This window comes from Panicum virgatum, chromosome 4K (assembly GCF_016808335.1).
Source record: "Panicum virgatum strain AP13 chromosome 4K, P.virgatum_v5, whole genome shotgun sequence".
NCBI lineage: Eukaryota > Viridiplantae > Streptophyta > Magnoliopsida > Poales > Poaceae > Panicum > Panicum virgatum.
In genome coordinates this window covers 15,242,642-15,270,235 of record NC_053139.1, presented here as the reverse complement: position 1 = coordinate 15,270,235, position 27,594 = coordinate 15,242,642, and the positions used below count along the sequence as shown (strand labels likewise).

Below are 27,594 nucleotides of genomic sequence, written 5' to 3'. Positions count from 1 at the left end.
GGGTGTCCGACCCTATAGGGGGAGGGGGTGAATAGGGTCGCTAATCGCTTTTTAACCTAGGGCTCAATCTAATTGCATAAGATAAACCTAACACGTTCTACACATGCTAGTTATGACTAAGGTTTATCTATGCTACCCTCTACTTACCCCAAAAGACTTGCAACCTATAGCTAATCCTAATCAAACTAACTAGGAAAGTAAAGGTAAGCAAGAGAGAGTAAATGCGGAAACGTAATGCGGTAAGTAAAGCGGTAAGGGAGAGGATATGCAAACTCCCGTGAAGACACCAAGACACACGATTTAACATGGTTCGGTTAGGACACCAAAGTCCCTCCCTACGTCCACAGCCACTTGCTCACAAAGAACAAGTATGATGCCGAGTCTCTTCGCTTGATCACCGTCTTGCCACGCCTCCAAGGCTCCCGACAAGCAAAGGCTAAGTGACGCCAAGTCACAAAGACGAGGTCACCGCCACCGTCTATCTCGAAGCGTCACCACGGCACCGTCTTCACTATCTTGGAGCTTTAACACCAAGTAGGGGCCTCCTTCCCCGCACAAAGTGTCGTTGCCACTCCACACCAAGTCGGAGGGTCACACGACGAGTACACAAGGTGCTTGCCGCAGCAAGGCTTTCTCTCAAGCTAGTTCTCTCAAGAACTAAGCCTAAACAAGCACTAAGCACTCTCACAAGTGTGCTTAAGCCTATATGATGTACAATGAAGCTCTATGGTGGTTGGAGATGATCTTTAGCTCTTGTATACTTCCTTGAACTCCAGCACACCCAAATGACCCGGCCTTGGGGGTATATATAGGCAGCACAAGCAAATATAGCCGTTGGAGAAAAGCTGCCAGAAATGTGCTTAACGCCGGTTAATCCGACGTACCCCAAAAGCCATCATCGGTTCAACCGGTGTATGTAAACTGCTACTTGAAAAACTAGCCGTTAGCAATTAACCGGTGTATCGCCGGTTTAACCGATGCAATCAACCGATGTATGTAAAATTAGCGTCGGTTTAACCGGTGATTGTAACTTCTTCACGTTCTTCCAAAAACCACCTCTCTGGACAACTGAACCGATGCAATTGACCGATGCATCGTCGGTTCAACCGGTGTATGTAATTTCCTCGGTCTTCATCTGCCAATGCACCGACGTATACATTTTCTTCAACGTCGGTTAATCCGGTGTTAAACCCTAGCCCGCAGACCTTCTCTGTGATTGCACCGGTGAGTTCATTTTGCCCTACGTCGGTTTAACCGATGATAGCAAAATGCCTCAATTCTTGTCCCTTGGACCGAAGAGCCCGCTGTAAACATTATAGTGTGCAGCTCTGTGATTTTTAAGGTTCCAACACCTCTGGTGTATGCTTGCAGCTCTGATACCAGCTGTGGCAGAACCACCTAAATTACCCGGCTCAAGTGCGCAGGGCATCACCATAAAGGCAACACTAGCTCAAACGCACTTCAAACGGAACAATTCTTGGTCTGTCGGGTAACGTCCCGATACAACCACCGGTTCTCGGATCGAACAAGCATACCCCGCACGAAGGCGAGTCCAGAGATATTACAACCACAAGTTTACAACATAGGCAAAGTAGTGATTACAACGTGTTTCAAAGTACTTATTACAAAACCAAACTTTGTAAACAGTTATACAAACCACAACTTTAACTTAAGAGTTTGAAAAGCAGCGGAAAGAGACAACAACGGCTACAACACGTCGCAAAGGTATACCAAGCTAGCCCAAGCAAGGTATCACTCGTCATGGTCATTGCCAGTCGAAGACGTATCCCACTCTACGGATCAGCCAGGAGGCAAAGAGCAAGGCCAAGGCAAACTAGCGACCTGATCCACAATACTCATACCTGAAAAGGGTTTCAACAGCAAGGCTGAGTATTCTAATACTCAGCAAGACTTAACTGTCAACGGGTATAAGTAGCCCACTTTAGCTAGACTATGCAAAGTTCAGTGAGGCTCCGGTTTTCCTTTTTGCTGAAAAGCAATAAAGAGTAGGTCCTTACTTTCAAGTTTTAGCTTTCAAGATTCTAGTTGATTAACCATTCTATGTAAGCAACTACTATCCAATTATGGTAGAAAACTAAGCAAACATCAAGATTGATAAATAATATTGTTGCTCTTATTACTCTGTGTGGCAAAGGGATCAAGCAGTCTCATTTCATTGTGAGAGGCGGACGATTCTGAATCGAAATTCAACCTGGCCAGGCAAACCTAACACACACGTCTGGAACACCGTCGGGTCGTTCCCAAACAACCGTTGACCTTTCTTTCCGGCTTGTGGATAGTGCCACTCTCCCCGACTACAGGGCTCCAAGGTCCACCCTTCTACGAGGTCCACCCTTGTCCCTTGAAGTCGCAGTGTTGCGCAACATAAACATAAAACCTATCCCTAAGAGAGAGTGGGAGGTATATCCACTCCCCGGTCCAATCGGCTACTAGGCTTGCCGCGTACCATATTTACGGCATGTGGCTAGTACTTTCAAAAACTTAACCACCGCTACCACACACCGCGACCTTAGCAAGTTCATCAACACAGATGGGGTCTCACATAAGGTCATGATATCGAACACAATCCCGTCCGTCGTCCTTATATTGATAACAGAAAGTAAACAAGCAGTTCCTATAAAGCTCGCGAGTGACAGGCAATCACTCGACTTTTACCGGTCCTATAAGCTTAGCAAGTAGTCGAACTCAAGTCTAGTTTTCAGTACATAGGTTCCTAGGATCATGCATCTAGGGTTTCAATTCAAATCCTAAGAACTGTAAATGCACAAGTAAGTAACAACAGTAAATGATCATAATTTGAAATATGGGTTATGTCCGGGACTTGCCTTCTCGGTAGTCGCTAACTATTTCAGCTCTAGGCTCTTCCGAACTTTGGTTCGGGGCTTCAGTTAGTTCAGCGGCGTTCACCTGGACTTCTGGATCACCTTCGTCAGACTCCGAGATCAGCTCATACGTCCCGTCCGACAAAGTAGTCGTATCTATATGTAATGCAAGAATAATATTATAAACACACATGGGCAATCGTTTATAGAGTAGTTAAATAACAAATCTAACTACATAAGGCATCATGATCAACAGCACAAATGAAGTTTACTAACTTCATTAAACAAGTGGGGGTGCTTTTCTATAACAAATAAGTCATGGTCTTCTAATAAATAAACAACTCAAAGCACAACCAGAAATAAATTTAGCAAAAATTACCCTAAACAGAAAATAATCAGATTGAGCTACCCTGTAAAAATCATGCCAATACATGTAACCATTTAATCACAACAATTTATTCATTCAGACTACACCTAGAACAAGCTTGAATTATACAGGTAAACTATAACAAAACAGAACCTCAAAATTTAACAAGAGGTCGACACAGAAAATAAATAGCTACTGTGAATTTTTCATGATTTTATCTACACAGAATTAATTCTGAGAAAATAAACAAAAGAGACATCAGATTAGCAAGATTCATTTTTAGCTCCTGTTCTATTCATGAACTGAGGCTCAAACTTCCTGGACAACCTAAGCTGCTCAAGAAGAACACGAAGAAAAATACTCATGATTTATTACGAAAACAAACTATTTACCATAATTAAAGTCTATTAAACAAGGATTAAATCAAATAAATAGCTATACATGAGAACTGATCATGACATTTTTATTTAAATACTAGTGTCACTTGAGTAAAACACCAAACAAATTTCAGAGCAAGACAAGCTTTCAATCATCAGATAAGAAAAAGATAAAACATTTTGTAATTATTTACCTAGTGACACAAAACAACTTGTACAGCAAAAACTTGCAACAAACACCTACAATATTATGGTTCTACTGCAAAGAGCTTTACACAAGGATTCCAAAACATCAAGATTTGCTATTTTGCGAATTTCCTTCGATTTTCTATGGAATTTCAAAGTTCACTGCAAAAATTACAAAGGAGTCCCTAGAGCACTATTCACATGAGTCTAGGCCTATTCAAATAACCCCCTGGCGTTTCTCTAATTCAACAACCAAGCCCCTGGCCGATGGGGAAGAACAGAGCAGGGTTTGGCCGGCCTTTACCGGCGCCTCGGCTCACCGGCGGCGAGGTCTGGGTTGGGGGAAACGAAGAAGAGGCCGAGACAAACCCAAAGGTGGTCTTCTTGGGGCTCGGGGTGGTCGGATTGGGGGTTCCCCGCGGCGAGGTGCGGCGGCGGCTTGGGCAGCTCGCCGGCGACCGTTCTGCGGCGGCGGATTGGGGTGGGGGAGATGCCTGGGAGATGCGCAGTACTCGTGTGGTGCTAATGGCGGGGTCTGTGGGGGCGGATCGGGCCTGAAATGGTGGGTTCGCGGCGGCGGCTTGCTTGCCGGCGTTCAAGTGGATGGCGGCGGCGCTCTGGTGGCGATTGGGAGGAGAAGACGGGCCTAGGAGCTTCAGTGGAGCGAGGCGAAGCTCGTGGTGCCTCGGGTTGGAGCCAGGTGAGGGTGGAAGGGGGTCGGCGGCGGCCGAGCGGAGCTCGCCGGCAACCACGGAGGGGGCAGCAGCGTTCTGGGGCTTTCGGAGCAGCGAGCGGGCAAAGGAGTGGGGGAAAAGAAGGCTGCGGTGCTCTGGGTTCTGAAGCGGGCTCGCCACCGCGGCGTTGAGGTGGCGGCCGCACGGCGGCTCTAGGCAGCGTGGCAGAGCGGGGAGGCACCAGCGCGAGCAAAGGAGGGCGGTGGGGAGGCTCCGCGCGACGCGTGGGGTGCTAGCAGGAAGGATGTGGCGCGGGGAGGTGGCCCAGAGCGGTGGGCGGCACGGCGACGCGTCGGCGGCGCTGAACAGTGCAGAGAGGCAGGCTGGGGAAGAAGACAGGGACCTAAACGCAATTTCCAAAATTTTAGGGACCTATCTGTAAAACTATGATAACTTTTAAAAAAAGGGCTCAAATGAAAAAGTGCCCAACATGAAAGTTGTTCAGTTTTTCAAGATCTACAACTTTGATGTTGTGCAAAAATTTATTTGATCAAAGATTCAAGAGCTAAATTTGAAAACATTGAAAATGATTATGAATTCTAGGAATTTAATCAATTTCAAGGTAATTTCACTTTAAATTTAGACTTAAAAGCAAAATTTGCTGCCATGTAATAAATGCACTGAATTTTGCAAAAACACCCTCCACAAAAGCAATAATTGCACACTCTATTCAATATAATTGCAGAAAGGACCTTGCATAAAATCATAATTACACAAGGGCCCTTATAAATTTAAATTAAGCCCTTGCTCAAACAATTCACACATGAAGCATAACAAACAAAAGCAGTTTTTATTGTGCAGACACCTAGGGTGTCACACCCAGGAAGCTCCCCGACCCCTCCACCGCCGCCCCAAGACACCGAAACACCGCCGCCGCCGCTGTACAGCGCCGCTGCCGCCCCTGACTCGCCATGGACCGGCCGCCTCCGAGCACCCCCGCCCCCATAAAGGCCCTCTACAGGTGCGACTCGAACTCCTCTCCATTTCCCCTAACCTAGCCCCCACCGCCGGTGCCTCTCCTCACCGAAAACCAGGCCGAAATCCCTCCTCTGTTCCCCAATGTCCGTCCAGGGACCCCAAGTTAAAAGAAGCAAAGTTTTCAGGGGGCTAAATGCAAAAATGTAAATGGACTTCAAAACAGCAAACTTTGAAAATGCCTAGAAATTCGTAAAAAAATCAGAAAAATGCAAATCTAAATGTTTTGGAATCCTTGCAAAAAGTTATACAAGTTTTATTACATTCACATATTTATTTTTTGTCTATATTTTAATCTAGGAAAAAGATTAGATTACATAGGCTATAATTATTCTCGGAGTTGTACTCATAATCTATGGGTGATTTTTGGCTGGTAGCTACTTCATTCCATGCTTAGCTTTGCGTAAAAATTTGAGTACCAGTTAACACATGTAACTTGATGAAACCCTAGTCTTGGCTAGATCTAGTAGAATAATTTACTTTTTATTTCTGGATGTTCTGTTATGGATACATATATGAAAATTTTTCTGTGTACTTAGAATACTATATTAACACCATTGCCCAAGTTTAGTTATTTTTAGATTTGTATAGCTAGCTCTGTGATTTAATCCTTAAAAATGGTGCTATATTGTGATAAATAGTTGTTTCATCTGGAAAAATCTAAAACTTTTACCATTGCCTTTTCTTCAAAATATAAGCTAGAATACAAACTTTGAGGGCCAAAAAAACTTTTTTACTCTATGTAATAATTAGCCTTGTTATATGTGAATTAAATTTGTCAATTTTATTACTCCGGTATTATGTCTTTAAAAATTCTGGTAAAATTAAAGTGTATTTATAATTGTATGTAGACACCTCTGTAAAAATGTGAGATTCAGAACTATTGTATTTTAATCTGTGTAAATTTATCTTTATTCTAGCATGTGCTATTTTTGAGTATTTTTCATGTATCCATATTTCACTGTTTTTACCTGAAATTTTTACTGCAAGTTGCTGATCTCATGTAGTACCTTGTGTAAATTTTGTAGTTGCAGAAACTATTCCTAACTTTTGAAGTTAAATAGTTAAATAACCTCAAGTATGTTAATCCGAAATAAAAGCCGCCATCCCAATTCATTTTATGAAGTAAAGTAAATCTGAAAACTACTCTATGAATGACTGCCCAGTGAGTAGAAAATGAAATGGTTGTTTTCTTGACTTGAGTTTTATTGGACTACAACTTTATCGTGAAGGAAAAATAATAACACCTAAATCGCTAAACAACTCGGAGCTTTGCATTCATACATATGCATTGTTGCATTTCATTTAGGTACGATAGATGAATCACGTGAAGGATGTGACGTTGGAGCCGAGCCAGAATACGGTGAATGGTGGACACATCTAGAAGATGGATGGATGGATCCCGATGTGCATGACCGAAGGAAGATGCTCGCCGAGCAGTTGTTCTCTAACTAACAATGATGCTCGCCGAAAAGTTGCGTGGGTGAAGCGAGACGTCGATCCCCATGCGTGTGTGTTAGGTCCGCCTGGCCAGGTTAACAAATTCGATTCGAATCGTCCGCTTCTCACGGTTTAGGACTGCTTAACCATTTTGCCACATAGAGTAAGAAGTGAAAGATGATGATGATGATGAATATGTGTTGGCGCTCCTTAAGTATCCATTTTATCCCCTGTTTAACTTTGATAATGGCATGAATTTAATATCAGAATCACTAACCATCTTAACCTCGGCCCAATTATTGGTTGTTTTCGCATTTGCACATATATTTTGGAGGTACTTCATTTTTGCAGGTTTTTGACCAATTTTGGAACATGAAATGGCAAGGCCCACGATCACGCGATGACACGAAGAAAGACAAAGGCCAAAGCACGAACAAAGGATCGAAGGCCATGACGATTAGAGGTCCGTTCATGCACATCCACACTCCAATGAAGCCCAAAAGACAAAGCCCACAAGATAAGATTGAGATGCTTCGGGGCTAAGCAAAGCAAAGAGATATTTAAGGAAGGATTTTCCATCCTATCCTTCTTCTCGAAGAAATCTCGAAGATAACGATGTCTAAAGGGGTGCAATCGTGAAAGACATAAATTCTAGAAGATTCCAGGAGACTTGGGGAGAAAGTTGAGCACCAGCCGGCGAAGGAAAGACCCAGGCCGGCCGGCCTCGGCTCATTGGGCCGGCCGGCCCAGACCTTTTTTAGGTCGGTTCGACCTCCCCTTTGATCGAGGGTTCCCTGAGGCTATTTAAAGACCCCTCCCCAAGGTTCACGCAGAGAGCAATTCGGGAGACGGCGCCAAGGAGCAGAGAAGATAGAGGGACACCTCTCGGAGAGCCGAGGGTCGTGCTAGTTGTCTAGGGTTTGCCCTAGCCGACGTGGGAACCTTGCAAGGAAGGCCACGTCGGAGTTCTAGAGCTAGGATCATCAAGATCAAGGTAGGGCCCCGGTTGTGATCTTGTGATGTACTATCATTCATGGTGAAGTTATTTGTGTTTCCGAATGTTTAGCGACCATGTTCTCCTCTTTTGATTTCGTTCTTTTCTTTGGGTTCGCTTCATCTTAGATCTATTATCGAGATAGATCACTTAGCATGATCTTGTAGTCATGGTGGCTAGAGGTTCATGGCGGAACTACCAAAGTGAGTTCGACTTGCTTCAGGGTATCCCGTTGAAAAGGGGGGCGTCGTGACAGGCCGTCTCCACAGAGTAGGTTGGGTATCGAGGGATCGGATTGGAGATTTTGGGGTTAAAGAGGCTTTTCATTGAGATTCACATCTATCTTACTTCACTTTATCTAGCTGGAACTACAACATATGCATGATCTAGGTGATCTAGATTGGTTATCTCTAACTTTCTCTTGCTACCTTCGGTGTTTGTCGTGTTTTTAGTAGATTAGATTTGTTTTCACCATCTCACATAAAGGAATCTCTATGCTAGTAGATTGTTTCTTGTCTCTTTGGTTCCGTGGATTGATAAACCTTGGGGGAATACTCTGAGGGAAAAGCTACACGAAACCGTGCGCTTGCGGTATATAAATCGGGGGTGCTAAGGAGCGTCAACAAGCTTTTCTGACGCCATTGCCGGGGAACCATCGATTTAAGATCCAATCTTACTTGCATTCGTAAATATTTCTTGATTTTTCTTTTTGACTTTTTTAGATCTCTTATTTTTTGTGTGTGCTAACTATAAAAAAAACAGATCTATTCCACGAAAATCAATCTAATCTAGAGTTTTCTTTATTTTTGCTTTATTTTTCTTTTAGATCTTGTACATTCATCTTTTAGATCTCGTATATATTTTTCTTTTTCACTAACCCCTAACAGGAGATGGACGGGAGCCTCTCCAACAAACCCGAAAATTTTGTGGATGATCCAGAAAAAATTTACAGGCAAAGGAGACGAGAAGCATGATCAAAGAAGCCGGAACTAGTAGATCCAAAAGTTGAAGCCGGCGGTTCATCGTCTTCACCTCAAGCAACTCCACCAACAAGTCCAAAGGAGGCGTCACTTCACCAAGGGATGGCGCTACCGGAGCCGGAGCGTACGATCGGAGAGCTATGCACTCCGGACGTTCGGGACTTGCCGATCCAAAATCTCGACAACATCAGAGTTCCGTTCGAGATCAAGACTTCAATCATAAGGATGGTGCAAAGCTCGCCCTTCACTGGAAAAGAAGACGCTAATCTACATCTTCAAGCGTTCCTCTAACTATGCCGCACCTTCAACATGCAAGGGATGACTCAAGATCAAATAAGAGCGAGGCTATTTCCTTTCTCTCTACTTGGGAGAGCGCTGCAATGGTTTCATTCTCTACCACCGCACACGGTGCAAAATTGGGAGTCCTTGATGAAAGAATTCATGACGGAGTTCTACTCACCGGGTAAGACCCAGATTCTGCGCAACAAGATTGCAACATTCGCGTAAGCCCCGACAGAGACTATTGCCGAAGCCTATGAGCGCTTCAACGACTACATCCGCGCCGTACCTCATCACAAGTTCTCAAGGGAGGATGTGGTCCAGAAGTTCTATCAAGGCCTCACTACTGCATCAAGGGGGATCATTGACGCATCGGCCGGAGGCTCTATCATTGAACTCACGCCTACTCAAGTTTTCAAACTATTCAAGAAGGTGGCGGACAATGACGCATGGGCATCATCGGGGCGCCTGCAACCACTCCAAGCCATGGGCGCCGCGAAGAGTGTATTACAAGTGGAACGCGAAGAAGTGCTAGAAGGGAAGATCGACTCGCTCATGAGAAGGTTGGAGATGATGGAAGTGGAAAAGAGAGAAGCCCAAGCTATCAATTTGAAGGCGGCCGAAGCAAGGTCTACATGTGAAGAATGTGGAGAGTACGGCCATGTGCAAAAGAATTGCCCGGAGGAAGCCAAGATGCTCGATTACATGAAGAAGGGAGAATGGATTCCGCCGACCAACTTCCGCTACGGGCAAGGTAGACCCCAATTTAATGCAAGCTCTTCCATTCAAAACTCGGTGCCTCTTCGTATACAATTGAAGGAGTTTATGGAGGAGCAAGGCAAGATCAACAAGGACACCGTCACCAAGTTCAAGGCTATGGATAAGATCTTGGAGAACATTGATGGCAAGGTGACGGAGGTCGGGAGCTCTAATCTTCATGTACTCAACATGATGAAGATGCTAGAAACACAAGTAGCCCAGCTCGCCGGACGCCTATCTAGCAAGGAAGGAAAATTGCCCGGGCAACCTCAAAGTCCGGAGACGGCTAAGGCAATTCAAACTCGCTCGGGAAAGGAGACCGAAGAACCCGAACATGCAGCGGGAGCAAGGAAGCCTAAGCCAAGAGTTGAAGTGGAGACCATCATCAAGGAGAAGGCACCTACTCCTATGCCAGAGATAGTCACCGAAGAGCCGGAGTTTGAGCTAGATGATATAGACACCAAGATTCTACCGCCAAGGCCACGATACCGCAAAGGTAAACACGAAGATGAGCAATTCAACAAATTTGTTGAGATGGTACGCAGGTTGAGCATCAATATGCCGCTCTTGGATGCTCTACAAGTTCCGATGTATTCTCGCTACTTCAAAGACATCATGGGAAACAAGCGCGAGATACCGCCAAGCACTGTCAAGCTAACTGAGGAATGCAGCGCGGCAATCGCTAATGAAGCTCCAGAAAAGAAGAGGGACCCTGGATGTCCTACCATCCCGTGTTCCATTGGATCTCTTATGTTCAAAAGAGCACTTTGTGATCTCGGTGCAAGTGTGAGCGTCATGCCAAAGAATGTGTTCGAGAAGCTACGCTTACCGGAGCCGGATCCCACCGCCATGTGCCTAGAGTTAGCGGACAATTCCGTTCGCTATCCTTTGGGAATCGTCGAAGACGTGCCCGTGAAGATTGGAGAACACTTAATCCCCGTTGACTTTGTGATTCTCGATATGGGAGAAGGGAGCAAGGCACCTCTCATACTTGGGAGGCCTTTCCTCAAGACCGCAAGGGCAAACATCGACGTTGGCAAGGGGGAGATAAAGTTCGACATCAATGGCACCACAAGCGAATTCAAGTTTTGTCCACGCCTCGAGGTATGCAACATGATCAATGTTAAATATGTTCCGCCTCACCGCCGTGTCACAGAGGAGAAGCCAAAGAAAGAAGAGGAGCCGAACAAGAAGGAAGCGAAGAAGGAGATAAAAGTCATCGCGTCCATCGCGACAAAGAAGATCGTCGCACCCGTCAAGAAGAAAGCTAAAAGCCCGCCTGTGAAGACCAAAAAGACGACTAACGTAGAAGACAAACCTGCACCAAGGATTGTGCGGAAGTGGGTACCCAAGACTGCAGCGCCATCATCGAGCGTTGGTCTAAAGTGAATAAGAAGAAAGTCTAGCTATAGACTATAAACGAAGCGCTTTGCGGGAGGCAACCCATTCGTCGAGTCAAGAATAAAGCTGCCGGGAGTTCAACCCGTTCGTCGAGTCAAGAATAAGCTGCCGGGAGGACAACCCGTGAAAAGTTTAGGTAAGTGAGTTGAGAATTTTGCTACGCAAGGACATGATATACTTTTGAACAATTGGTCGTTCGGTGGAACAATTCAATTTGGATTTTATTCGCTCGGTCATTCCAATGTTATTTCTTATTTTAAACCAATGACATGAGCCATCCTAAGATATATTTGCCTCTTCTTGAGAAAGCCACATCCGAAATTCTATACCTATTTTTGGCGACCGTCCTCTCCATGACGGCCGAACCAAGTTGAGTTAAAACACACGAGTAGAGCCACGCTATGTTACTTAAATTCTTGATGCGTAGGTTCACACAAACATAGAGAGAATTTTCAGTTTCATTACCATAGGACTAGAATTTTCCTAATATTAATTATTCTCTTTTTCAAAATTCTCTCTCACTTTGGCAAAAATTAGAACCTAAACCCAAGACCCACGGTTGAATTCGAGATTGTTCGCTATCGATTCATGAAAGTGAACGGTTCCGGTGCAACCAAAATTAATGTAGTCGGGAAATATTTTTCGACTTACAAATGTAAAGATGTTTCAATTCCCCTCTAATTATTCATTTAAACTCATTGCATGCTTTGAGTCAATTCTGAAATTTCGAAGTTAGAGGAGGATTAAACATCTAAGCATCATTTGGAAAGGGTTTATGTGTTTGATTAACATCCATTGATCAAAGTGAGTTCATGGGAAAGAGTTGTGCTCTCTACCTACCACCACATGCAAATGATTCAAAGGAGGGGGCAGCCATGCATGGGAAGGACAAGTGATTTTCAGCAAAGATGGCACCATGTGATGAATGATTAAGCATGGGACAAGGTGAATGACACAAAGTGGAGAAATAATGTTGCAAGTGGACATCAAAGGCAAAGGAGTGGTTCACATGATTTGGACGGTGCAAAGCATACAAGATGTACTGGACAGAAGCAAATAATTGCACCAGGAATCCATCAGAGAAAATTGAAGTGGAGAAGAGGGAAAAACACCCTAGGCCGGCCGGCCCCAAGGCCCTAGGCCGGCCGGCCTGGCCCCTATTTATGCCCTCTGGTGCTCCCCTTTGGCAGGTATGCTCCTCACTCATTTCCTTGCTTATGTTCTTCAAGTTCTTTGCCCAGAAACAACAGTTAGAGCCCTGAAAAATTCGTCCACCAAAATCTACTCCAAAAATCTCAGAAAATTCACCACAATTCCTAGTTTGTTCCACTCTTCGATATATTGTTCTCCCGCCGGCAAGAAACCCCCGGTGTGTTTGTTTTTGAGTGTGTGCAGCAAGGAGTCACCATGAGTGGCCTCATGAAGTTCATCGCTGGGAGGAGAAGGACACGTTCATCAACACCCGATGCATCGGCAAGTTCTTCGTGGAGGCACTCGGTCTCCGAGTCTCCGCGGAGCATGGAGGAAGACAACCCCGCACCGAGGAGTGACATGTTGCTCCTTGGTGGGATGAGAGTCCCGAGAAGCTCCTCCATGAGATTCACCGAAGGGATGCCACCTCCTCCACGGCGTTCGACAAGGTCATCCGCACCACCACCATACAAGCCCAAGAATTTAGAATATGGGTTTATTATCTTGTCGAAGGAAGAAGAAGAAAGGCTCAAGTTCATGAAGGGAAGACTACGAGCAAATTATGATTTTGATGATGAAGCATTGGTGAAGCTGGGATTTCATCATGACATCTATGAGCTATTGGAGAACATCGGTTGGAAGCTATTTTCCGACGGTGTCACGGTTGATATGCAAGAAGAAGTGGCTCTTGAGATGTTCATGACATTAGAAAAATCAACGGAAGTGGTGGATGGTGAAGAAGTTTCATGTCTGAAATTTAGGCTCAAGAATGAAGAGAAAGTAATCACCTAAGGTGAAATAGGAAGCTTGCTCGGATTCAAAAATAATGCATATGAAATGGTGCCAGTTGAAGATGGAGAGCTTGATGAATTTTGGATAAAAATAGCAAAAGATGTCAACCGCCAAAGAAAGAATATAAGTAATATTACCCTCCAAATATTCCACTCTTGGTTGAGCAAAAGAATTCTCGGGAGGATGAGAGAATCGAAGGTCGCCGACCAAGAATTAAATTGGATGTATGCTGCATTGGTGAAGAAGCAAGTAATTAATCCCACCAACATCATGGTTGAAAGGTGGCTTTGTGAAGCATCATCCGGCACAGGAGAAGTTGGTTCGGGATGTTATCTCACAATGATAGCCCGAGCAATGAATCCGAGGTTACGAGTGATCCAAAAATTTTATGTCCCGGGAAGAGATATTGGGATTGATCATTTGAGGCAAGGCCATTATATTGGAGGAGATGAAAAGAAGGGATTTACTATTTCTGAGATGGATATTTCCCTCCCCGATCAAAGGCTGAAATTATTTGCAAGAGGGAGGAATGATTGGCGAGTTGAAAATATTGGAAAAAAGGTGAAGAAATCAAAAAGAGGAAGGTTAATTGAAGGGACATCGGCATCGGCACATCAAGAAGACTTGGAAGTAAATCTTCCACCGCCAAGTTCTGCTTATTGGAGAAATGAATTTCAAAGTGCATGAAGTGGACAGGGATACCCGCAAGGATGGACGAGTCAATGGGAAGGAAGCCAAGAACAAGCATGGGGGCACGCTGCGGCGGCACCCCCACCATTTAGCAACTACGGCTACCCACCCTCGTCATACCAAGGAGAGATGCCCGAACCGTCATTTGGAGCACAATATTTTGACCTCCCTCAACCAGAACAAGGAATGAGAATTATGGGTGCTTATGCGAGAAGAAACAAGGAAGATATAGATGTCATCCGAAGGCATACAACCCAACTAGAAGATGGAACTGCAGGAATTGCATATCAAATGGGACTTCTAGGCCTGGCGCCACCGGAACAATTTAATGGAGGAGCATTTCAGCAGTATTATGATCAAGGATACAACGCAAGAGCCAATCAAAGTGATTGATCGACGGCATGACCATGAATAAAATGCTCGCACGTGTGGTTTGGATTTTCTATTTCTTTTCATTTATTTTCAGCATGTGTGCAAGCTTGTGTGTGCGTAGCAATTTTTCTGTTTTATTTATTTCAGCATGTGTGCAATTTGTTTTCTTTTGTCTTCATCACCATGATAAATAAATGCATCACCCACACTTTAATGTTATGGTTAGTAATGATGATAGAAAGTTTGTGCCATGTTAAAATATGATGATTGTTGCCGCTTTGTCTACTTTCTTGTGCTTGGTCTATGCATGATTAAACTAATGCTCTCTTTAACATGATCTGAAAATTAATTAAATGCCGGCTAATTCAATTGTGGAGGTTATGATAAATTAAGACCCATATCTTTTACTCTTGCTCTCTTACTTAAGCTTGTCAAGGAAAAATTAATTTGGATTTAATTTTGAGCTAACCTTGTCAATGATACCTTTTGCAATTGCTCTACCCTTCTACGAGCTAAATGATATATCATAAAAAACCATAGAGCAAGAATTATTTCCAAGTGAATTAATTCAGGATTTATCTTCTTTGGTACGAGACTAAGAAGCTGACCATTCCGTATTTTTGCGTATCTCTCTTTTGCTAGCCATTCTATCCATGCATTGTGAGTTTCTATACCGGGAACATCGCAAACTTCGCTGGATATCCACCCCTAACCAAAAACATCTTTTTGTGAAACACCTCCTTGACCACAACCTATATATTGAGTATATATTTGTTTCGACGGCAAAACAGTGGAATCAAGAGCAAAATTCAGTAAAACATAAGCTTGGAAAGCATCAAAGAATTCGCAGAAGAAAAATCCGAAGAAGTGGAGGCCTACAGGCAGTAGGCCGGCCGGCTCAACACCCCTAGGCCGGCCGGCTTGCCCCTTTTCCTCCTTTGTTGGCTTCAATCTTTCACGAGGAGATGCTCCCTTGAATTCCAAAGTTATGTCCAGAGAATTGATAGAAGTTTTGTGCACTCACTCCATCAAGTTATCATCACTTCATTGCTTGAGGACAAGCAAACGTTCAAGCATGGGGGGGAGGTGGAGTAAGTGCATTGTGTTGCCAGTGGTTCTGAGGAGCAAAAAGAAAGAAATAAAAAAAAGAGGAAGAGAGAAAAGAAAAAAATAAATAATGATTAAAAGCTCCTCGGTTCCGTTTGCTTCATTAAACTCCAGGTACTTTGAAGGTTATTCTATACTCAATTATTCCAACCATGTGCAATCTGATAACAAGGACTTCAGTCGTGCCTTGGGATCAACCGTTGCCATTTGCACATGTCCACCATCTAAAGGGTGTGTTCCATTCTCTCCCTCTCCACAAAGAAATTATTTTCCAATGGTCGTTTTGACGAGTCTCGGTAAATCCATAAGAAGTATTTCTTGTTTTGATAATATCTTGATTATAATATCTTTTGTTAGGACTAACCTTTCCAGAGCTCCAGATAAAGCCTCACACATACATATGAGAGAAAGAAAGGAGAGAGTTCTAGCAAGTTTGAGAGACAAGATGAGCTGAGAGTTTCCATGAGCAAATTGCAATGAGGTTTGAATTATTGATCTTGGTTTAGCATTACTTATGGAACTTACTTTCTTAATTCTGAGACTTATTTAATTTTGAGAGAATGTGCTTAATAATTGTGGGGAAGCATTTAACTTGTATCTACCTTCCACATTGAAAAAGCTGGGTACAACTTGAACTAATAAATACAAAATATTTTTTGGGAGCATTGTGTTTTCTCGTGTATGATCAAGTGCAGGGATTGGACACTGAAAGGCAGTGCTGATTTTTATCAAAGACTTACTTGAGGACGAGCAAGGTTTAAGCATGGGGGGAATGTTGGCGCTCCTTAAGTATCCATTTTATCCCCTGTTTAACTTTGATAATGGCATGAATTTAATATCAAAATCACTAACCATCCTAACCTCGGCCCAATTATTGGTCGTTTTCACGTTTGCACATATATTTTGGAGGTACTTCGTTTTTGCAGGTTTTTGACCAATTTTGGAGCATGAAATGGCGAGGCCCACGATCACGCGATGACACGAAGAATGACGAAGGCCAAAGCCTGAACAAAGGATCGAAGGCCATGATGATTAGAGGCCCATTCATGCACATCCACCCTCCAATGAAGCCCAAAAGACAAAGCCCACAAGATAAGATTGAGATGCTTCGGGGCTAAGCAAAGAAAAGAGATATTTAAGGAAGGATTTTCCATCCTATCCTTCTTCTCGAAGAAATCTCGAAGATAACGACGTCTAGAGGGGTGCAATCGTGAAAGACATAAATTCTAGAAGATTCCAGGAGACTTGGGGAGAAAGTTGAGCACCAGCCGGCGAAGGAAAGACCCAGGCCGGCCGGCCTAGGCTCATTGGGCCGGCCGGCCCAGACCTTTTTTAGGTCGGTTCGACCTCCCCTTTGACCGAGGGTTCCCTGAGGCTATTTAAAGACCCCTCCCCAAGGTTCACACAGAGAGAAATTCGGGAGATGACGCCAAGGAGTAGAGAAGATAGAGGGACACCTCTCGGAGAGCCGAGGGTCGTGCTAGTTGTCTAGGGTTTGCCCTAGCCGACGTGGGAACCTTGCAAGGAAGACCACGTCGGAGTTCTGGAGCTAGGATCATCAAGATCAAGGTAGGGCCCCGGTTGTGATCTTGTGATGTACTATCATTCATGGTGAAGTTATTTGTGTTTCCGAATGTTTAGCGACCATGTTCTCCTCTTTCGATTTCGTTCTTTTCTTCGGGTTCGCTTCATCTTAGATCTATTATCGAGATAGATCACTTAGCATGATCTTGTAGTCATGGTGGCTAGAGGTTCATGGCGGAACTACCAAAGTGAGTTCGACTTGCTTTAGGGTATCCCGTTGAAAAGGGGGGCGTCGTGACAGGCCGTCTCCACAGAGTAGGTTGGGTATCGAGTGATCGGATTGGAGATTTTGGGGTTAAAGAGGCTTTTCATTGAGATTCACATCTATCTTACTTCACTTTATCTAGCTGGAACTACAACATATGCATGATCTAGGTGATCTAGATTGGTTATCTCTAACTTTCTCTTGCTACCTTCGGTGTTTGTCGTGTTTTAAGTAGATTAGATTCGTTTTCACCATCTCACATAAATGAATCTCTATGCTAGTAGATTGTTTCTTGTCTCTTTGGTTCCGTGGATTGATAAACCTTGGGGGAATACTCTGAGGGAAAAGCTACACGAAACCGTGCGCCTGCGGTATATAAATCGGGGGCGCTAAGGAGCGTCAACAATCACCGAGCGTTGGTCGGAAGTGAAGAAGAAGAAAGTCTAGCTATAAACTATAAACGAAGCGCTTTGTGGGAGGCAACCCGTTCGTCGAGTCAAGAATAAGCTGCCGGGAGGACAACCTGCCAAAAGTTTGGGTAAGTGAGTCGAGAATTTTTCTACGCAAGAACATGATACACTTTTGAACAATTGGTCGTTCGGTCGAACAATTCGATTTGGATTTTATTCGCTCGGTCATTTCAATGATGTTTCTTATTTTAAACCAATGACATGAGCCATCCTATGATTTATTTGCCTCTTCTTGAGAAAGCCACATCCAAAATTCAATACCTATTTTTGGCGACCGTCCTGTCCATGACGGCCGGACCAAGTTGAGATAAAACGCATGTGTAGAGCCGCGCTATGTTTATATTACTTAAATTCTTGATGCGTAGGTTCGCACAAACATAGAGAGAATTTTCAGTTTCATTACCATAGGACTAGAATTTTTCTAACCTTAATTACTCTCTTTTTCAAAATTCTCTCCCTCATTTTGGCAAAAATTAGAACCTAAACCCAAGACCCACGGTTGAATTCGAGATTGTTCGCTATCAATTCATGAAAGTGAACGGTTCTGGTGCAATCAAAATTAATGTAGTCGGGAAATATTTTTCGACTTACAAATGTAAAGATGTTTCAATTCCCCTCTAATTATTCATTTAAACTCATTGCATGCTTTGAGTCAATTCTGAAATTTTGAAGTTAGAGGAGGATTAAATATCTAAGCATGATTTGGAAAGGGTTTATGTGCTTGATTAACATCCATTGATCAAAGTGAGTTCACGGGAAAGAGTTGTGCTCTCTACCTACCACCACATGCAAATAATTCAAAGGAGGGAGCAGCCATGCATGGGAAGGACATGTGATTTTCAGCAAAGATGGCACCATGTGATGAATGATTAAGCATGGGACAAGGTGAATGACACAAAGTGGAGAAATAATGTTGCAAGTGGACATCAAAGGCAAAGAAGGAGTGGTTCACAGGATTTGGACGGTGCAAAGCATGCAAGATGTACTGGACAGAAGCGAATAATTGCACCAGGAAGCCACCAGAGAAAATTGAAGTGGAGAGGAGCCAGGAATCCCCTAGGCCGGCCGGTCTGGCCCCTATTTAACCCCTCTGGTGCTCCCCTTTGGCAGGTATACTCCTCACTCAGTTCCTTACTTATGTTCTTCAAGTTCCTCGCCCAAAAACATCAGTTGGGGCCATAAAAAATTCGTCCACCAAAATCTACTCCAAAAATCTCAAAAAATTCACCACAATTCCTAGTTTGTTCCACTCTTGGATATATTGTTCTCCCGCCGGCAAGAAAACCCCGGTGTGTTTGTTTTTGAGTGTGTGCATCAAGGAGTCACCATGAGTGGCCTCATGAAGTTCATCGCCGGGAGGATAAGGACGCGTTCATCAACATCCGACGCATCGGCAAGTTCTTCGCGGAGGCACTCGGTCTCCGAGTCTCCGCGAAGCATGGAGGAAGACAACCCTGCACCGAGGAGCGACATGCTGCTCCTTGGTGGGATGAGAGACCCGAGAAGCTCCTCCATGCGATTCACCGAAGGGATGCCACCTCCTCCATGGCGTTCGACAAAGGTCATCCACACCACCACCATACAATCCCAAGAATTCAAAATATGGGTTTATTATCTTGTCGAAGGAAGAAGAAGAAAGGCTCAAGTTCATGAAGGGAAGACTACGAGAAAATTATGATTTTGATGATGAAGCATTGGTGAAGCTGGGATTTCATCATGACATCTATGAGCTCTTGGAGAACATCGGTTGGAAGTTATTTTCCGACGGTGTCACGGTAGATATGCAAGAAGAAGTGGCTCTTGAGATGTTCATGACATTAGAAAAATCAACGGAAGTGGTGGATGATGAAGAAGTTCCATGTCTAAAATTTTGGCTCAAGAATGAAGAGAAAGTAATCACCTATGGAGAAATAGGAAGTTTGCTCGGATTCAAAAGTAATGCATATGAAATGGTGCAAGTTGAAGATGGAGAGCTTGATGAATTTTGGACAAAAATAGCAAAAGACGTCAACCGCCAAAGGAAAAATATAAGTAATGTGACCCTCCAAATATTCCACTCTTGGTTGAGCAAGAGAATTCTCGGGAGGATGAGAGAATCGAAGGTCACCGACCAAGAATTAAATTGGATGTATGCTGCATTGGTGAAGAAACAAGTGATTGATCCCACCTACATCATGGTTGAAAGGTGGATTTGTGAAGCATCATCCGGTACGGGAGAAGTTGGTTCGGGGTGTTATCTCACAATGATAGCCCGAGCCATGAATCCGAGGTTACGAGTGATCCAAAAATATTATGTCCCGGGAAGAGATATTGGGATTGAACATTTGACGCAAGGCCATTATATCGGAGGGGATGAAAAGAAGCGATTCACTATTTCTGAGATGGATATTTCCCTCCCCGATCAAAGACTGAAATTATTTGCAAGAGGGAGGACTGATTGGCGAGTTGAAAATATTGGAAAAAAGGTGAAGAAATCAAAAAGAGAAAGGTTAATTGAAGGAACATCGGCATCGGCACAACAAGAAGACTTGGAAGTAAACCTTCCACCGCCAAGTTCCGCTTATTAGAGGAATGAATTTCAAAGTGCATCAAGTGGACAAGGATACCCGCAAGGATGGATGAGTCAATGGGAAGGAAGCCAAGAACAAGCATGCGGGCATGCTGCGGCGGCGCCCCCACCGTTTAGCAACTACAGCTACCCACCCTCGTCATATCAAGGAGAGATGCCCGACCCGTCATTTGGAGCACAATATTTTGACCTCCCTCAACCGGAACAAGGAATGAGAATCATGGGTGCCTATGCGAGAAGAAACATGGAAGATATAGACGCCATCCGGAGGCATACAACCCAACTAGAAGATGGAACTGCGGGAATTGCATATCAAATGGGACTTCTAGGCCTGGCGCCACCGAAACAATTTAATGGAGGAGCATTTCAGCAGTATTATGACCAAGGATACAACGCAAGAGCCAATCAAGGAGAGTGATCGACGGCAAGACCATGAATAAAATGCTCGCACGTGTGGTTTGAATTTTTCTATTTCTTTTCATTTATTTTCAGCATGTGTGAAAGCTTGTGTGTGCGTAGCAATTTTCTGTTTTTATTTTTCAGCATGTGTGCAAATTGTTTTCTTTTGTTTTCATCACCATGATAAATAAATGCATCACCCACGCTTTAATGTTACGGTTAGTAATGATGATAGAAAGTTTGTGCCATGTTAAAATATGATGATCGTTGCCGCTTTGTCTACTTTCTTGTGCTTGGTTTATGCATGATTAAACTAATGCTCTCTCTAACATGATCTGAAAATTAATTAAATGCCGGCTAATTCAATTGTGGAGGTTATGATAAATTAAGACCCATATCTTTTATTCTTGCTCTCAACTTAAGCTTGTCAAGGAAAATTTAATTTGGATTTAATTTTGAGCTAACCTTGTCAATGATACCTTTTGCAATTGCTCTACCCTTCTACAAGGCTAAATGATATATCATAACAAACCTTAGAGCAAGAATTATTTTCAGGTGAATTAATTCAGGATTTATCTTCTTTGGTACGAGACTAAGAAGCTGATCATTCCGTATTTTTGCGTATCTCTCTTTTGTTAGCCATTCTATCAATGCATTGTGAGTTTCTATACTGGGAACATCGCAAAACTTGTTGGATATCCACACTTAACCAAAAACATATTTTTGTGAAACACCTCCTTAACCACAACCTATATATTGAGTATATATTTATTTCGACGGCAAAACAGTGGAATCAAGAGCAAAATTCAGTAAAACATAAGCTTGGGAAGCATCAAAGAGTTCGCAGAAGAAAAATCCAAAGAAGTGGAGGCCTACAGGCAGTAGGCCGGCCGGCCCAACACCCCTAGGCCGGCCGGCCTGCCCCTTTTCCTCCTCTGTTGGCTTCAATCTTTCATAGGGAGATGCTCCCTTGAATTCCAAAGTTAAGTCCAGAGAATTGATAAAGGTTTTGTGCACTCACTCCATCAAGTTATTATCACTTCATTGCTTGAGGACAAGCAAACGTTCAAGCATGGGGGGAGGTGGAGTAAGTGCATTGTGTTGCCAATGGTTCTGAGGAGCAAAAAGAAAGAAAAAAAAAGAGGAAGAGAGAAAAGAAAAAGAAAAAAAAATGAAATGAATGATCATGAAAAGCTCCCCGGTTCCTTTAGCTTCATTAAACTCCAGGTACTTTGAAGATTATTCTATACTCAATTATTCCAACCATGTGCAATCCGATAACAAGGACTTTAGTCGTGCCTTGGGATCAACCGTTGCCATTTGCACATGTCCACCATCTAAAGTGTGTGTTCCATTCTCTCCCTCTCCACAAAGAAATTATTTTCCAATGGTCTTTTTGACGAGTCTCGGTAAATCCATAAGAAGTATTTCTTGTTTTGATAATATCTTGACTATAATATCTTTTGTTAGGACTAACCTTTCCAGAGCTCCAGATAAAGCCTCACACATATATATGAGAGAAAGAAAGGAGAGAGTTCTAGCAAGATTGAGAGACAAGATGAGCTGAGAGTTTCCAAGAGCAAATTGCAATAAGGTTTGAATTATTGATCTTGGTTTAGCATTACTTATGGAACTTACTTTCTTAATTCTGAGACTTGTTTAATTTTGAGAGCATGTGCTTAATAATTGTGGGGAAGCATTTAACTTGTATCTACCTTCCACATTGAAAAAGCTGGTTACAACTTGAACTATTAACTGCAAAATATTTTTTTTGGGAGCATTGTGTTTTCTCATGTATGATCAAGTGCAGGGATTGGACACTGAAAGGCAGCGCTGATTTTTTATCAAAGACTTAGTCGAGGACGAGCAAGGTTTAAGCATGGGGGGAATGTTGGCGCTCCTTAAGTATCCATTTTATCCCCTGTTTAACTTTGATAATGGCATGAATTTAATATCAGAATCACTAACCATCTTAACCTCGGCCCAATTATTGGTCGTTTTTGCATTTGCACATATATTTTGGAGGTACTTCGTTTTTGCAGGTTTTTGACCAATTTTGGAGCATGAAATGGCGAGGCCCACGATCACGCGATGACACGAAGAAAGACAAAGGCCAAAGCACGAACAATGGATCGAAGGCCATGATGATTAGAGGCCCGTTCATGCACATCCACCCTCCAATGAAGCCCAAAAGACAAAGCCCACAAGATAAGATCAAGATACTTCGGAGCTAAGCAAAGCAAAGAGATATTTAAGGAAGGATTTTCCATCCTATCCTTCTCCTCGAAGAAATCTCGAAGATAACGACGTCTAATGGGGTGCAATCGTGAAAGACATAAACTCTAGAAGATTCCAGGAGACTTAGGGAGAAAGATGAACACGAGCCGGCGAAGGAAAGAGCCAGGCCGGCCCAGCCCTTTTTTAGGTTGGTTCGACCTCCCTTTGACCGAGGGTTCCCTGAGGCTATTTAAAGACCCCTCCCCAAGGTTCACGCAGAGATCAATTCGGGAGACGACGCCAAGGAGCAGAGAAGATAGAGGGACACCTCTCGGAGAGCCGAGGGTCGTGCTAGTTGTCTAGGGTTTGCCCTAGCCGACGTGGGAACCTTGCAAGGAAGGCCACGTCGGAGTAAGCCAAAAGCCTTACATGTCTAGATTAAGGGCTAAGTATAACCTTAGTCGGGTAAGCCTTGCTGAGTATTAGTATACTCAGCCTTGCTTGTGGCTTTGTTTTTTAGGTGGTACATCGGAGGTTACGGTTGACGTCATGTACGGCCTTCATCACGACGTCTGGTTTCGACACTAGACTATCGTTCGGTTTTCGTCAAACTTGAACTCTAGTGTACTTTTATAAATTCAAACTCGGTTTGTAATAATAACAATCAGTTTTCATACTCTATACTGTAAAATTTGTGGAATGTTACATTCTCTGGACTGCTTTGTCGATCCTGTTTCAACTGGTTTAATCGGGATTTTACTCGATAGCACTGCCGGATTACTCTATTTTAAGTGCGTGTTAACCCTAGTTACCGTTTCGGTTATGGTTAGAGCACTTAAGACGGATTAATTTAGGCGGGACTGCCACAATGACTTGTTTCTCCATGAATCTGCTCTTTGACTTTACAATATATGAAATGCAAGTATGCCTTATTCTTACCCTACCATGAGCCCCACAAAAGCTTAATCTTTAGTAGGAAGCAAATAGGAAGGAAATGCCCTGGTAAGATTCTATACACATTGAGCGAGGGAATCATTCGAGGAACTTAGTCTTGATTTCAAAAACTTAAAACAAAAATCTCCAGATGGATTGTTGATCTATGAATGGGTGAGTATTGTTCTATGCACTGTTCTAACTCTCAACAGCCCAAAACGAGGAGAAGCTACAAGCCCCATAGATGAGTAAGGAATAAAGGCAAAAGTAAGTAAACCAACTTATTCATATTTCTAGGAGGATAACTCTGTTGTGGGTTACGAGACAATGAGGAGGTAAGATTCAGAGTGATTTTCTGATCAACAACCTGATTTGTCCTGCTTTGCTCGGGATGAGCAAAGGACAGCTTGGGGGATCTTATTGACGCTTGCTAAAGACCGTTTCCAAGCGTCAGTTTGATCAGAAAATCAAGAGAGTTTGCATTTCTTACACGTATTTATATCTGAAATAATGCCAAAACCCAATATGCCTTGGAAAAATATGCAATATTGGAAATTGAGCAGAAATGCAGGTTACAAGCACACTATGATCTAAGGCAAAATACGTCAACCAATTAGAGCGCAAGATTCAGGCTCACATGGATCAAAGGGTCCACCTGTAGGTGCAACCGACTTAGGACAAGGCCGGGTGTTTACGGCCATTATCTAGCATTTTGACCGTCAACTTCTCGGGAATAAAATGAGCTTTACACTTTGTTCCATTAATATTTTGTTTATTTCTAACGAGTTCTACAAGTTTTGGATCAATTTTGATTTCAGGAGAACTTGTCCTAAAATTTAAGGAAATTGGGTAAAAACCTAGGCTGACCAGCCTATCCTAGGCCGGTCGGCCTGGCACCCCCACATACGTGGTCATGTCTTCGATCTAGGGGCACAATGACATGTCAACATTGCCTCTAAACCATGGATTGAAGGTTGGTTTGATCGAATGAACCAAAAGGCCTTGACATGGATCAAAGGACCCACAACTCAGCACAAACTCAGACACAAATCAGTGATCCAACACCTTGGGACAATCACAACCATGGATGGACAACGTCGGTGCAACGGAGGGCCAAGATGAGCTAGAGCCAGGCCGACCGGCCTCCCTCAGGCCGGCTGGCCTAGCACGTGGTTGGGTTGGTCCTAAGCAACTAACACCGACCCCAGGAGAAGATCAGAGACATCCAGGAGAAGGCGGTGGCCACGTGGCCACAAGCCCAAGCCGGCTGGCCAGCCCCACTCTGCAGCGTCACAAGTTCAGGCTTCATGTGGAAGTTAAGCACAACCGCCGCAGTTGCTTACCACTAATGCCAACTAGTTTACCAGCCAGGAACCGACCATGGAGCACCATAAATAGAACCCCCATCCATCACTTGTAACACACTAACACCAAAGGAGCTTTTCTCTCTTTACTTTACTTTCTAGGGTAGGTTAGTAGCTTGGGAGTTAGAGTCGAGTCGAGCTTGTCTCGGGATTCTGGAGTCGTCGGAAGTCTGGTATAGCTCTTGTATCTTTGTTTCAACTTTATTAATATAAGTTATCTTCTTTATTTATCTGAGTCAGCTTTACTTTCCACATTTATTTATCTTCTCAAGTCTGAGTGTTCAGCTTGTGCACGGAAGTAAGTTTTCCTTTAGAATTAGGCTAAGTTATATTGCTCATTTATCGGGATCTTACCTTATGGGTTTTCTCGCCCGGACTAGAGGGCTCAAGTTAGTTCTCTAGGTTGAGGGGAATTTCTTTTGAAGGCCTCAAGAGAAATCCTAACACTGAGTATGGACGTGGTATCTCAGCTCAGTGTTAGCTATAAAGTGTGTTCCACCCGACAGTACTGCTGTGGTCGGCGGCAGGTGGTGACAACCCTGTCCATCCTTTGTAGTCCACTACGTTCGGGTGTTTTCATAGCAGTAGTTGCCGACTGCCATTGGACTCCCTTCTCATCTCATTCTCAGTCCTCCCTTGAGGCCGCCAAAGTAAGCTCTAGGTTCCCATTAGCTAGTTAGAGGTTAAGTCTGATCTTGAGAGGCTAGCTCGATAGTTCAGAAGTGTATCAGGTTTCTTTTCTCGCTCGTTGTCCTCCCAGCTCTACCTCTCTAAAGTGTTGAGTCTCCAGTGTGTCACTCGGTCATTGACTAGCCATTATCTTATCTAACTATCTGGCTTACCCCCGTCAAGTTTGTTGGTTGACTAAATCAGTACGGTTGTCATTCCAATTCACGATTTACGATAGCCTCTTTACCATAGTGCTTCCCTGAGGAAAATTATGATACCCTGGGATACTCCAAGGTGAAGTGCTACAGCGGTGATTCTGTGTGCTTGCGGAATTAATATTCTATTGGGCATAAGAAACGCCAACAAGCATTTCTGGCGCCATTGCTAAGGAAGCAATTGGCTCAAGATATCGTTGAATAGTTTGATAAACTATACTGTTTTATCGCTGCTAACCATAGCGGGCTTATCTTTGCTCTCTCTATCTTCTTGATTGATGCAGAGCAGTGCATAACCGATTTCGACCTACCAAGTAACTTCAATCCGAATCCAGAAAGAATTGGTAGAATTATGAGACGCAGAGTCGTCCCACCTCAGAAGAAACTCACTTGGCCCTCGGGTTCTACGTCCACGTCAGCTTCATCACCCATGGCTTAGAAGACTCTTCGTCAGTTCTCAGCCCCGTCCAGCAACCACATTCCTGTTGGACTGAACCAAGACCAAGCCGGTAATGATGGCTTTGAGTTGAAGACTGGACTAGTCAACATGGTCCAAGCAAGTCCGTTCTGCAGAAAGACATGAAGATGCTAACGCTCACCTCCAGAACTTCCTGGAAGTAAGTAGTACTATCAACCCCAAGGGTACTACGTTGGATAATGCCCATCTTCGGCTGTTCCCATTCTCTCTACTTGGGAAGGCCAAGACGTGATTCTACACCAATAAGGAGGCATTCACTACATGGGATGCTTGTTCCAATGCATTCCTGGCCAAGTACTTTCCGGTAGGCAAGACCAATAATGCCCTTTGGAACAGGATTTCTGGAATTCAACAACTCCCAGATGAAACCATCCCGAAAGTCTGGGAACATCACCAGGATTACATTGCAGCATGCCCACATCATGGCATGGAGGAATGGCTGATTATTCAAAACTTCTTCCATGGCCTGACTCAGCAAGCTCAGGACCACGTTGATGCAGCAGCGGGTGGTTCTTTCCTCTCTCTTGATGTTGCAAGAGCGAAGATGCTGAGCGACATGATTGCTTCCAACCAGAGTTGGAAAGGAGAAAGGCAGCCAGCCAGACCCAAAGGAGTTCACCAGATTGATAGTGTCGATATGCTGGCCACCAAGATGGACCTTCTCATGAAAAAGCTGGTATCTCCGCACTAGGAGGTCAACCAAATCATGGAGTCTCGAATGACATGTGAAACATGTGGCGAGACTGGGCACTCGAGCAATGTTTGCCCGTTAACTCAGGAGGATGTGAACTTTGTTGGGACCAACAATTCCAACAATTCAGGATTTCGTCCTCAGTAGGGTTGGAACTCAAAGCCCAACCTCCCCTTCAGTCAACAACAAGGTATGAATTTCAATAACAATTTTCAGCCCACATTAAAGGGCCTAGTGTATGGCCAGAAGCAAATTAATGACAACATTAGCAAGAAATTTCTAGGTAATTATAAAATTTTAGAGTCTATGGCCG

At 43.7% G+C, this 27,594-nt stretch overlaps 1 protein-coding gene across 1 annotated transcript; it reads right to left on the bottom strand.

Annotated features, from left to right (window-relative positions):
- Positions 1-4,018: 4,018 nt before the first annotated feature.
- On the bottom strand, positions 4,019-27,011 carry LOC120701942 (proline-rich protein 36-like). Its single transcript, XM_039985735.1, has 2 exons — positions 26,803-27,011; positions 4,019-4,850 (listed from the first exon to the last, which is right to left on the bottom strand). The coding sequence occupies exons 1-2, from the start codon at positions 27,009-27,011 to the stop codon at positions 4,019-4,021; spliced, it is 1,041 nt and encodes a 346-aa protein (XP_039841669.1).
- Between the last annotated feature and the right edge of the window lie 583 nt (positions 27,012-27,594).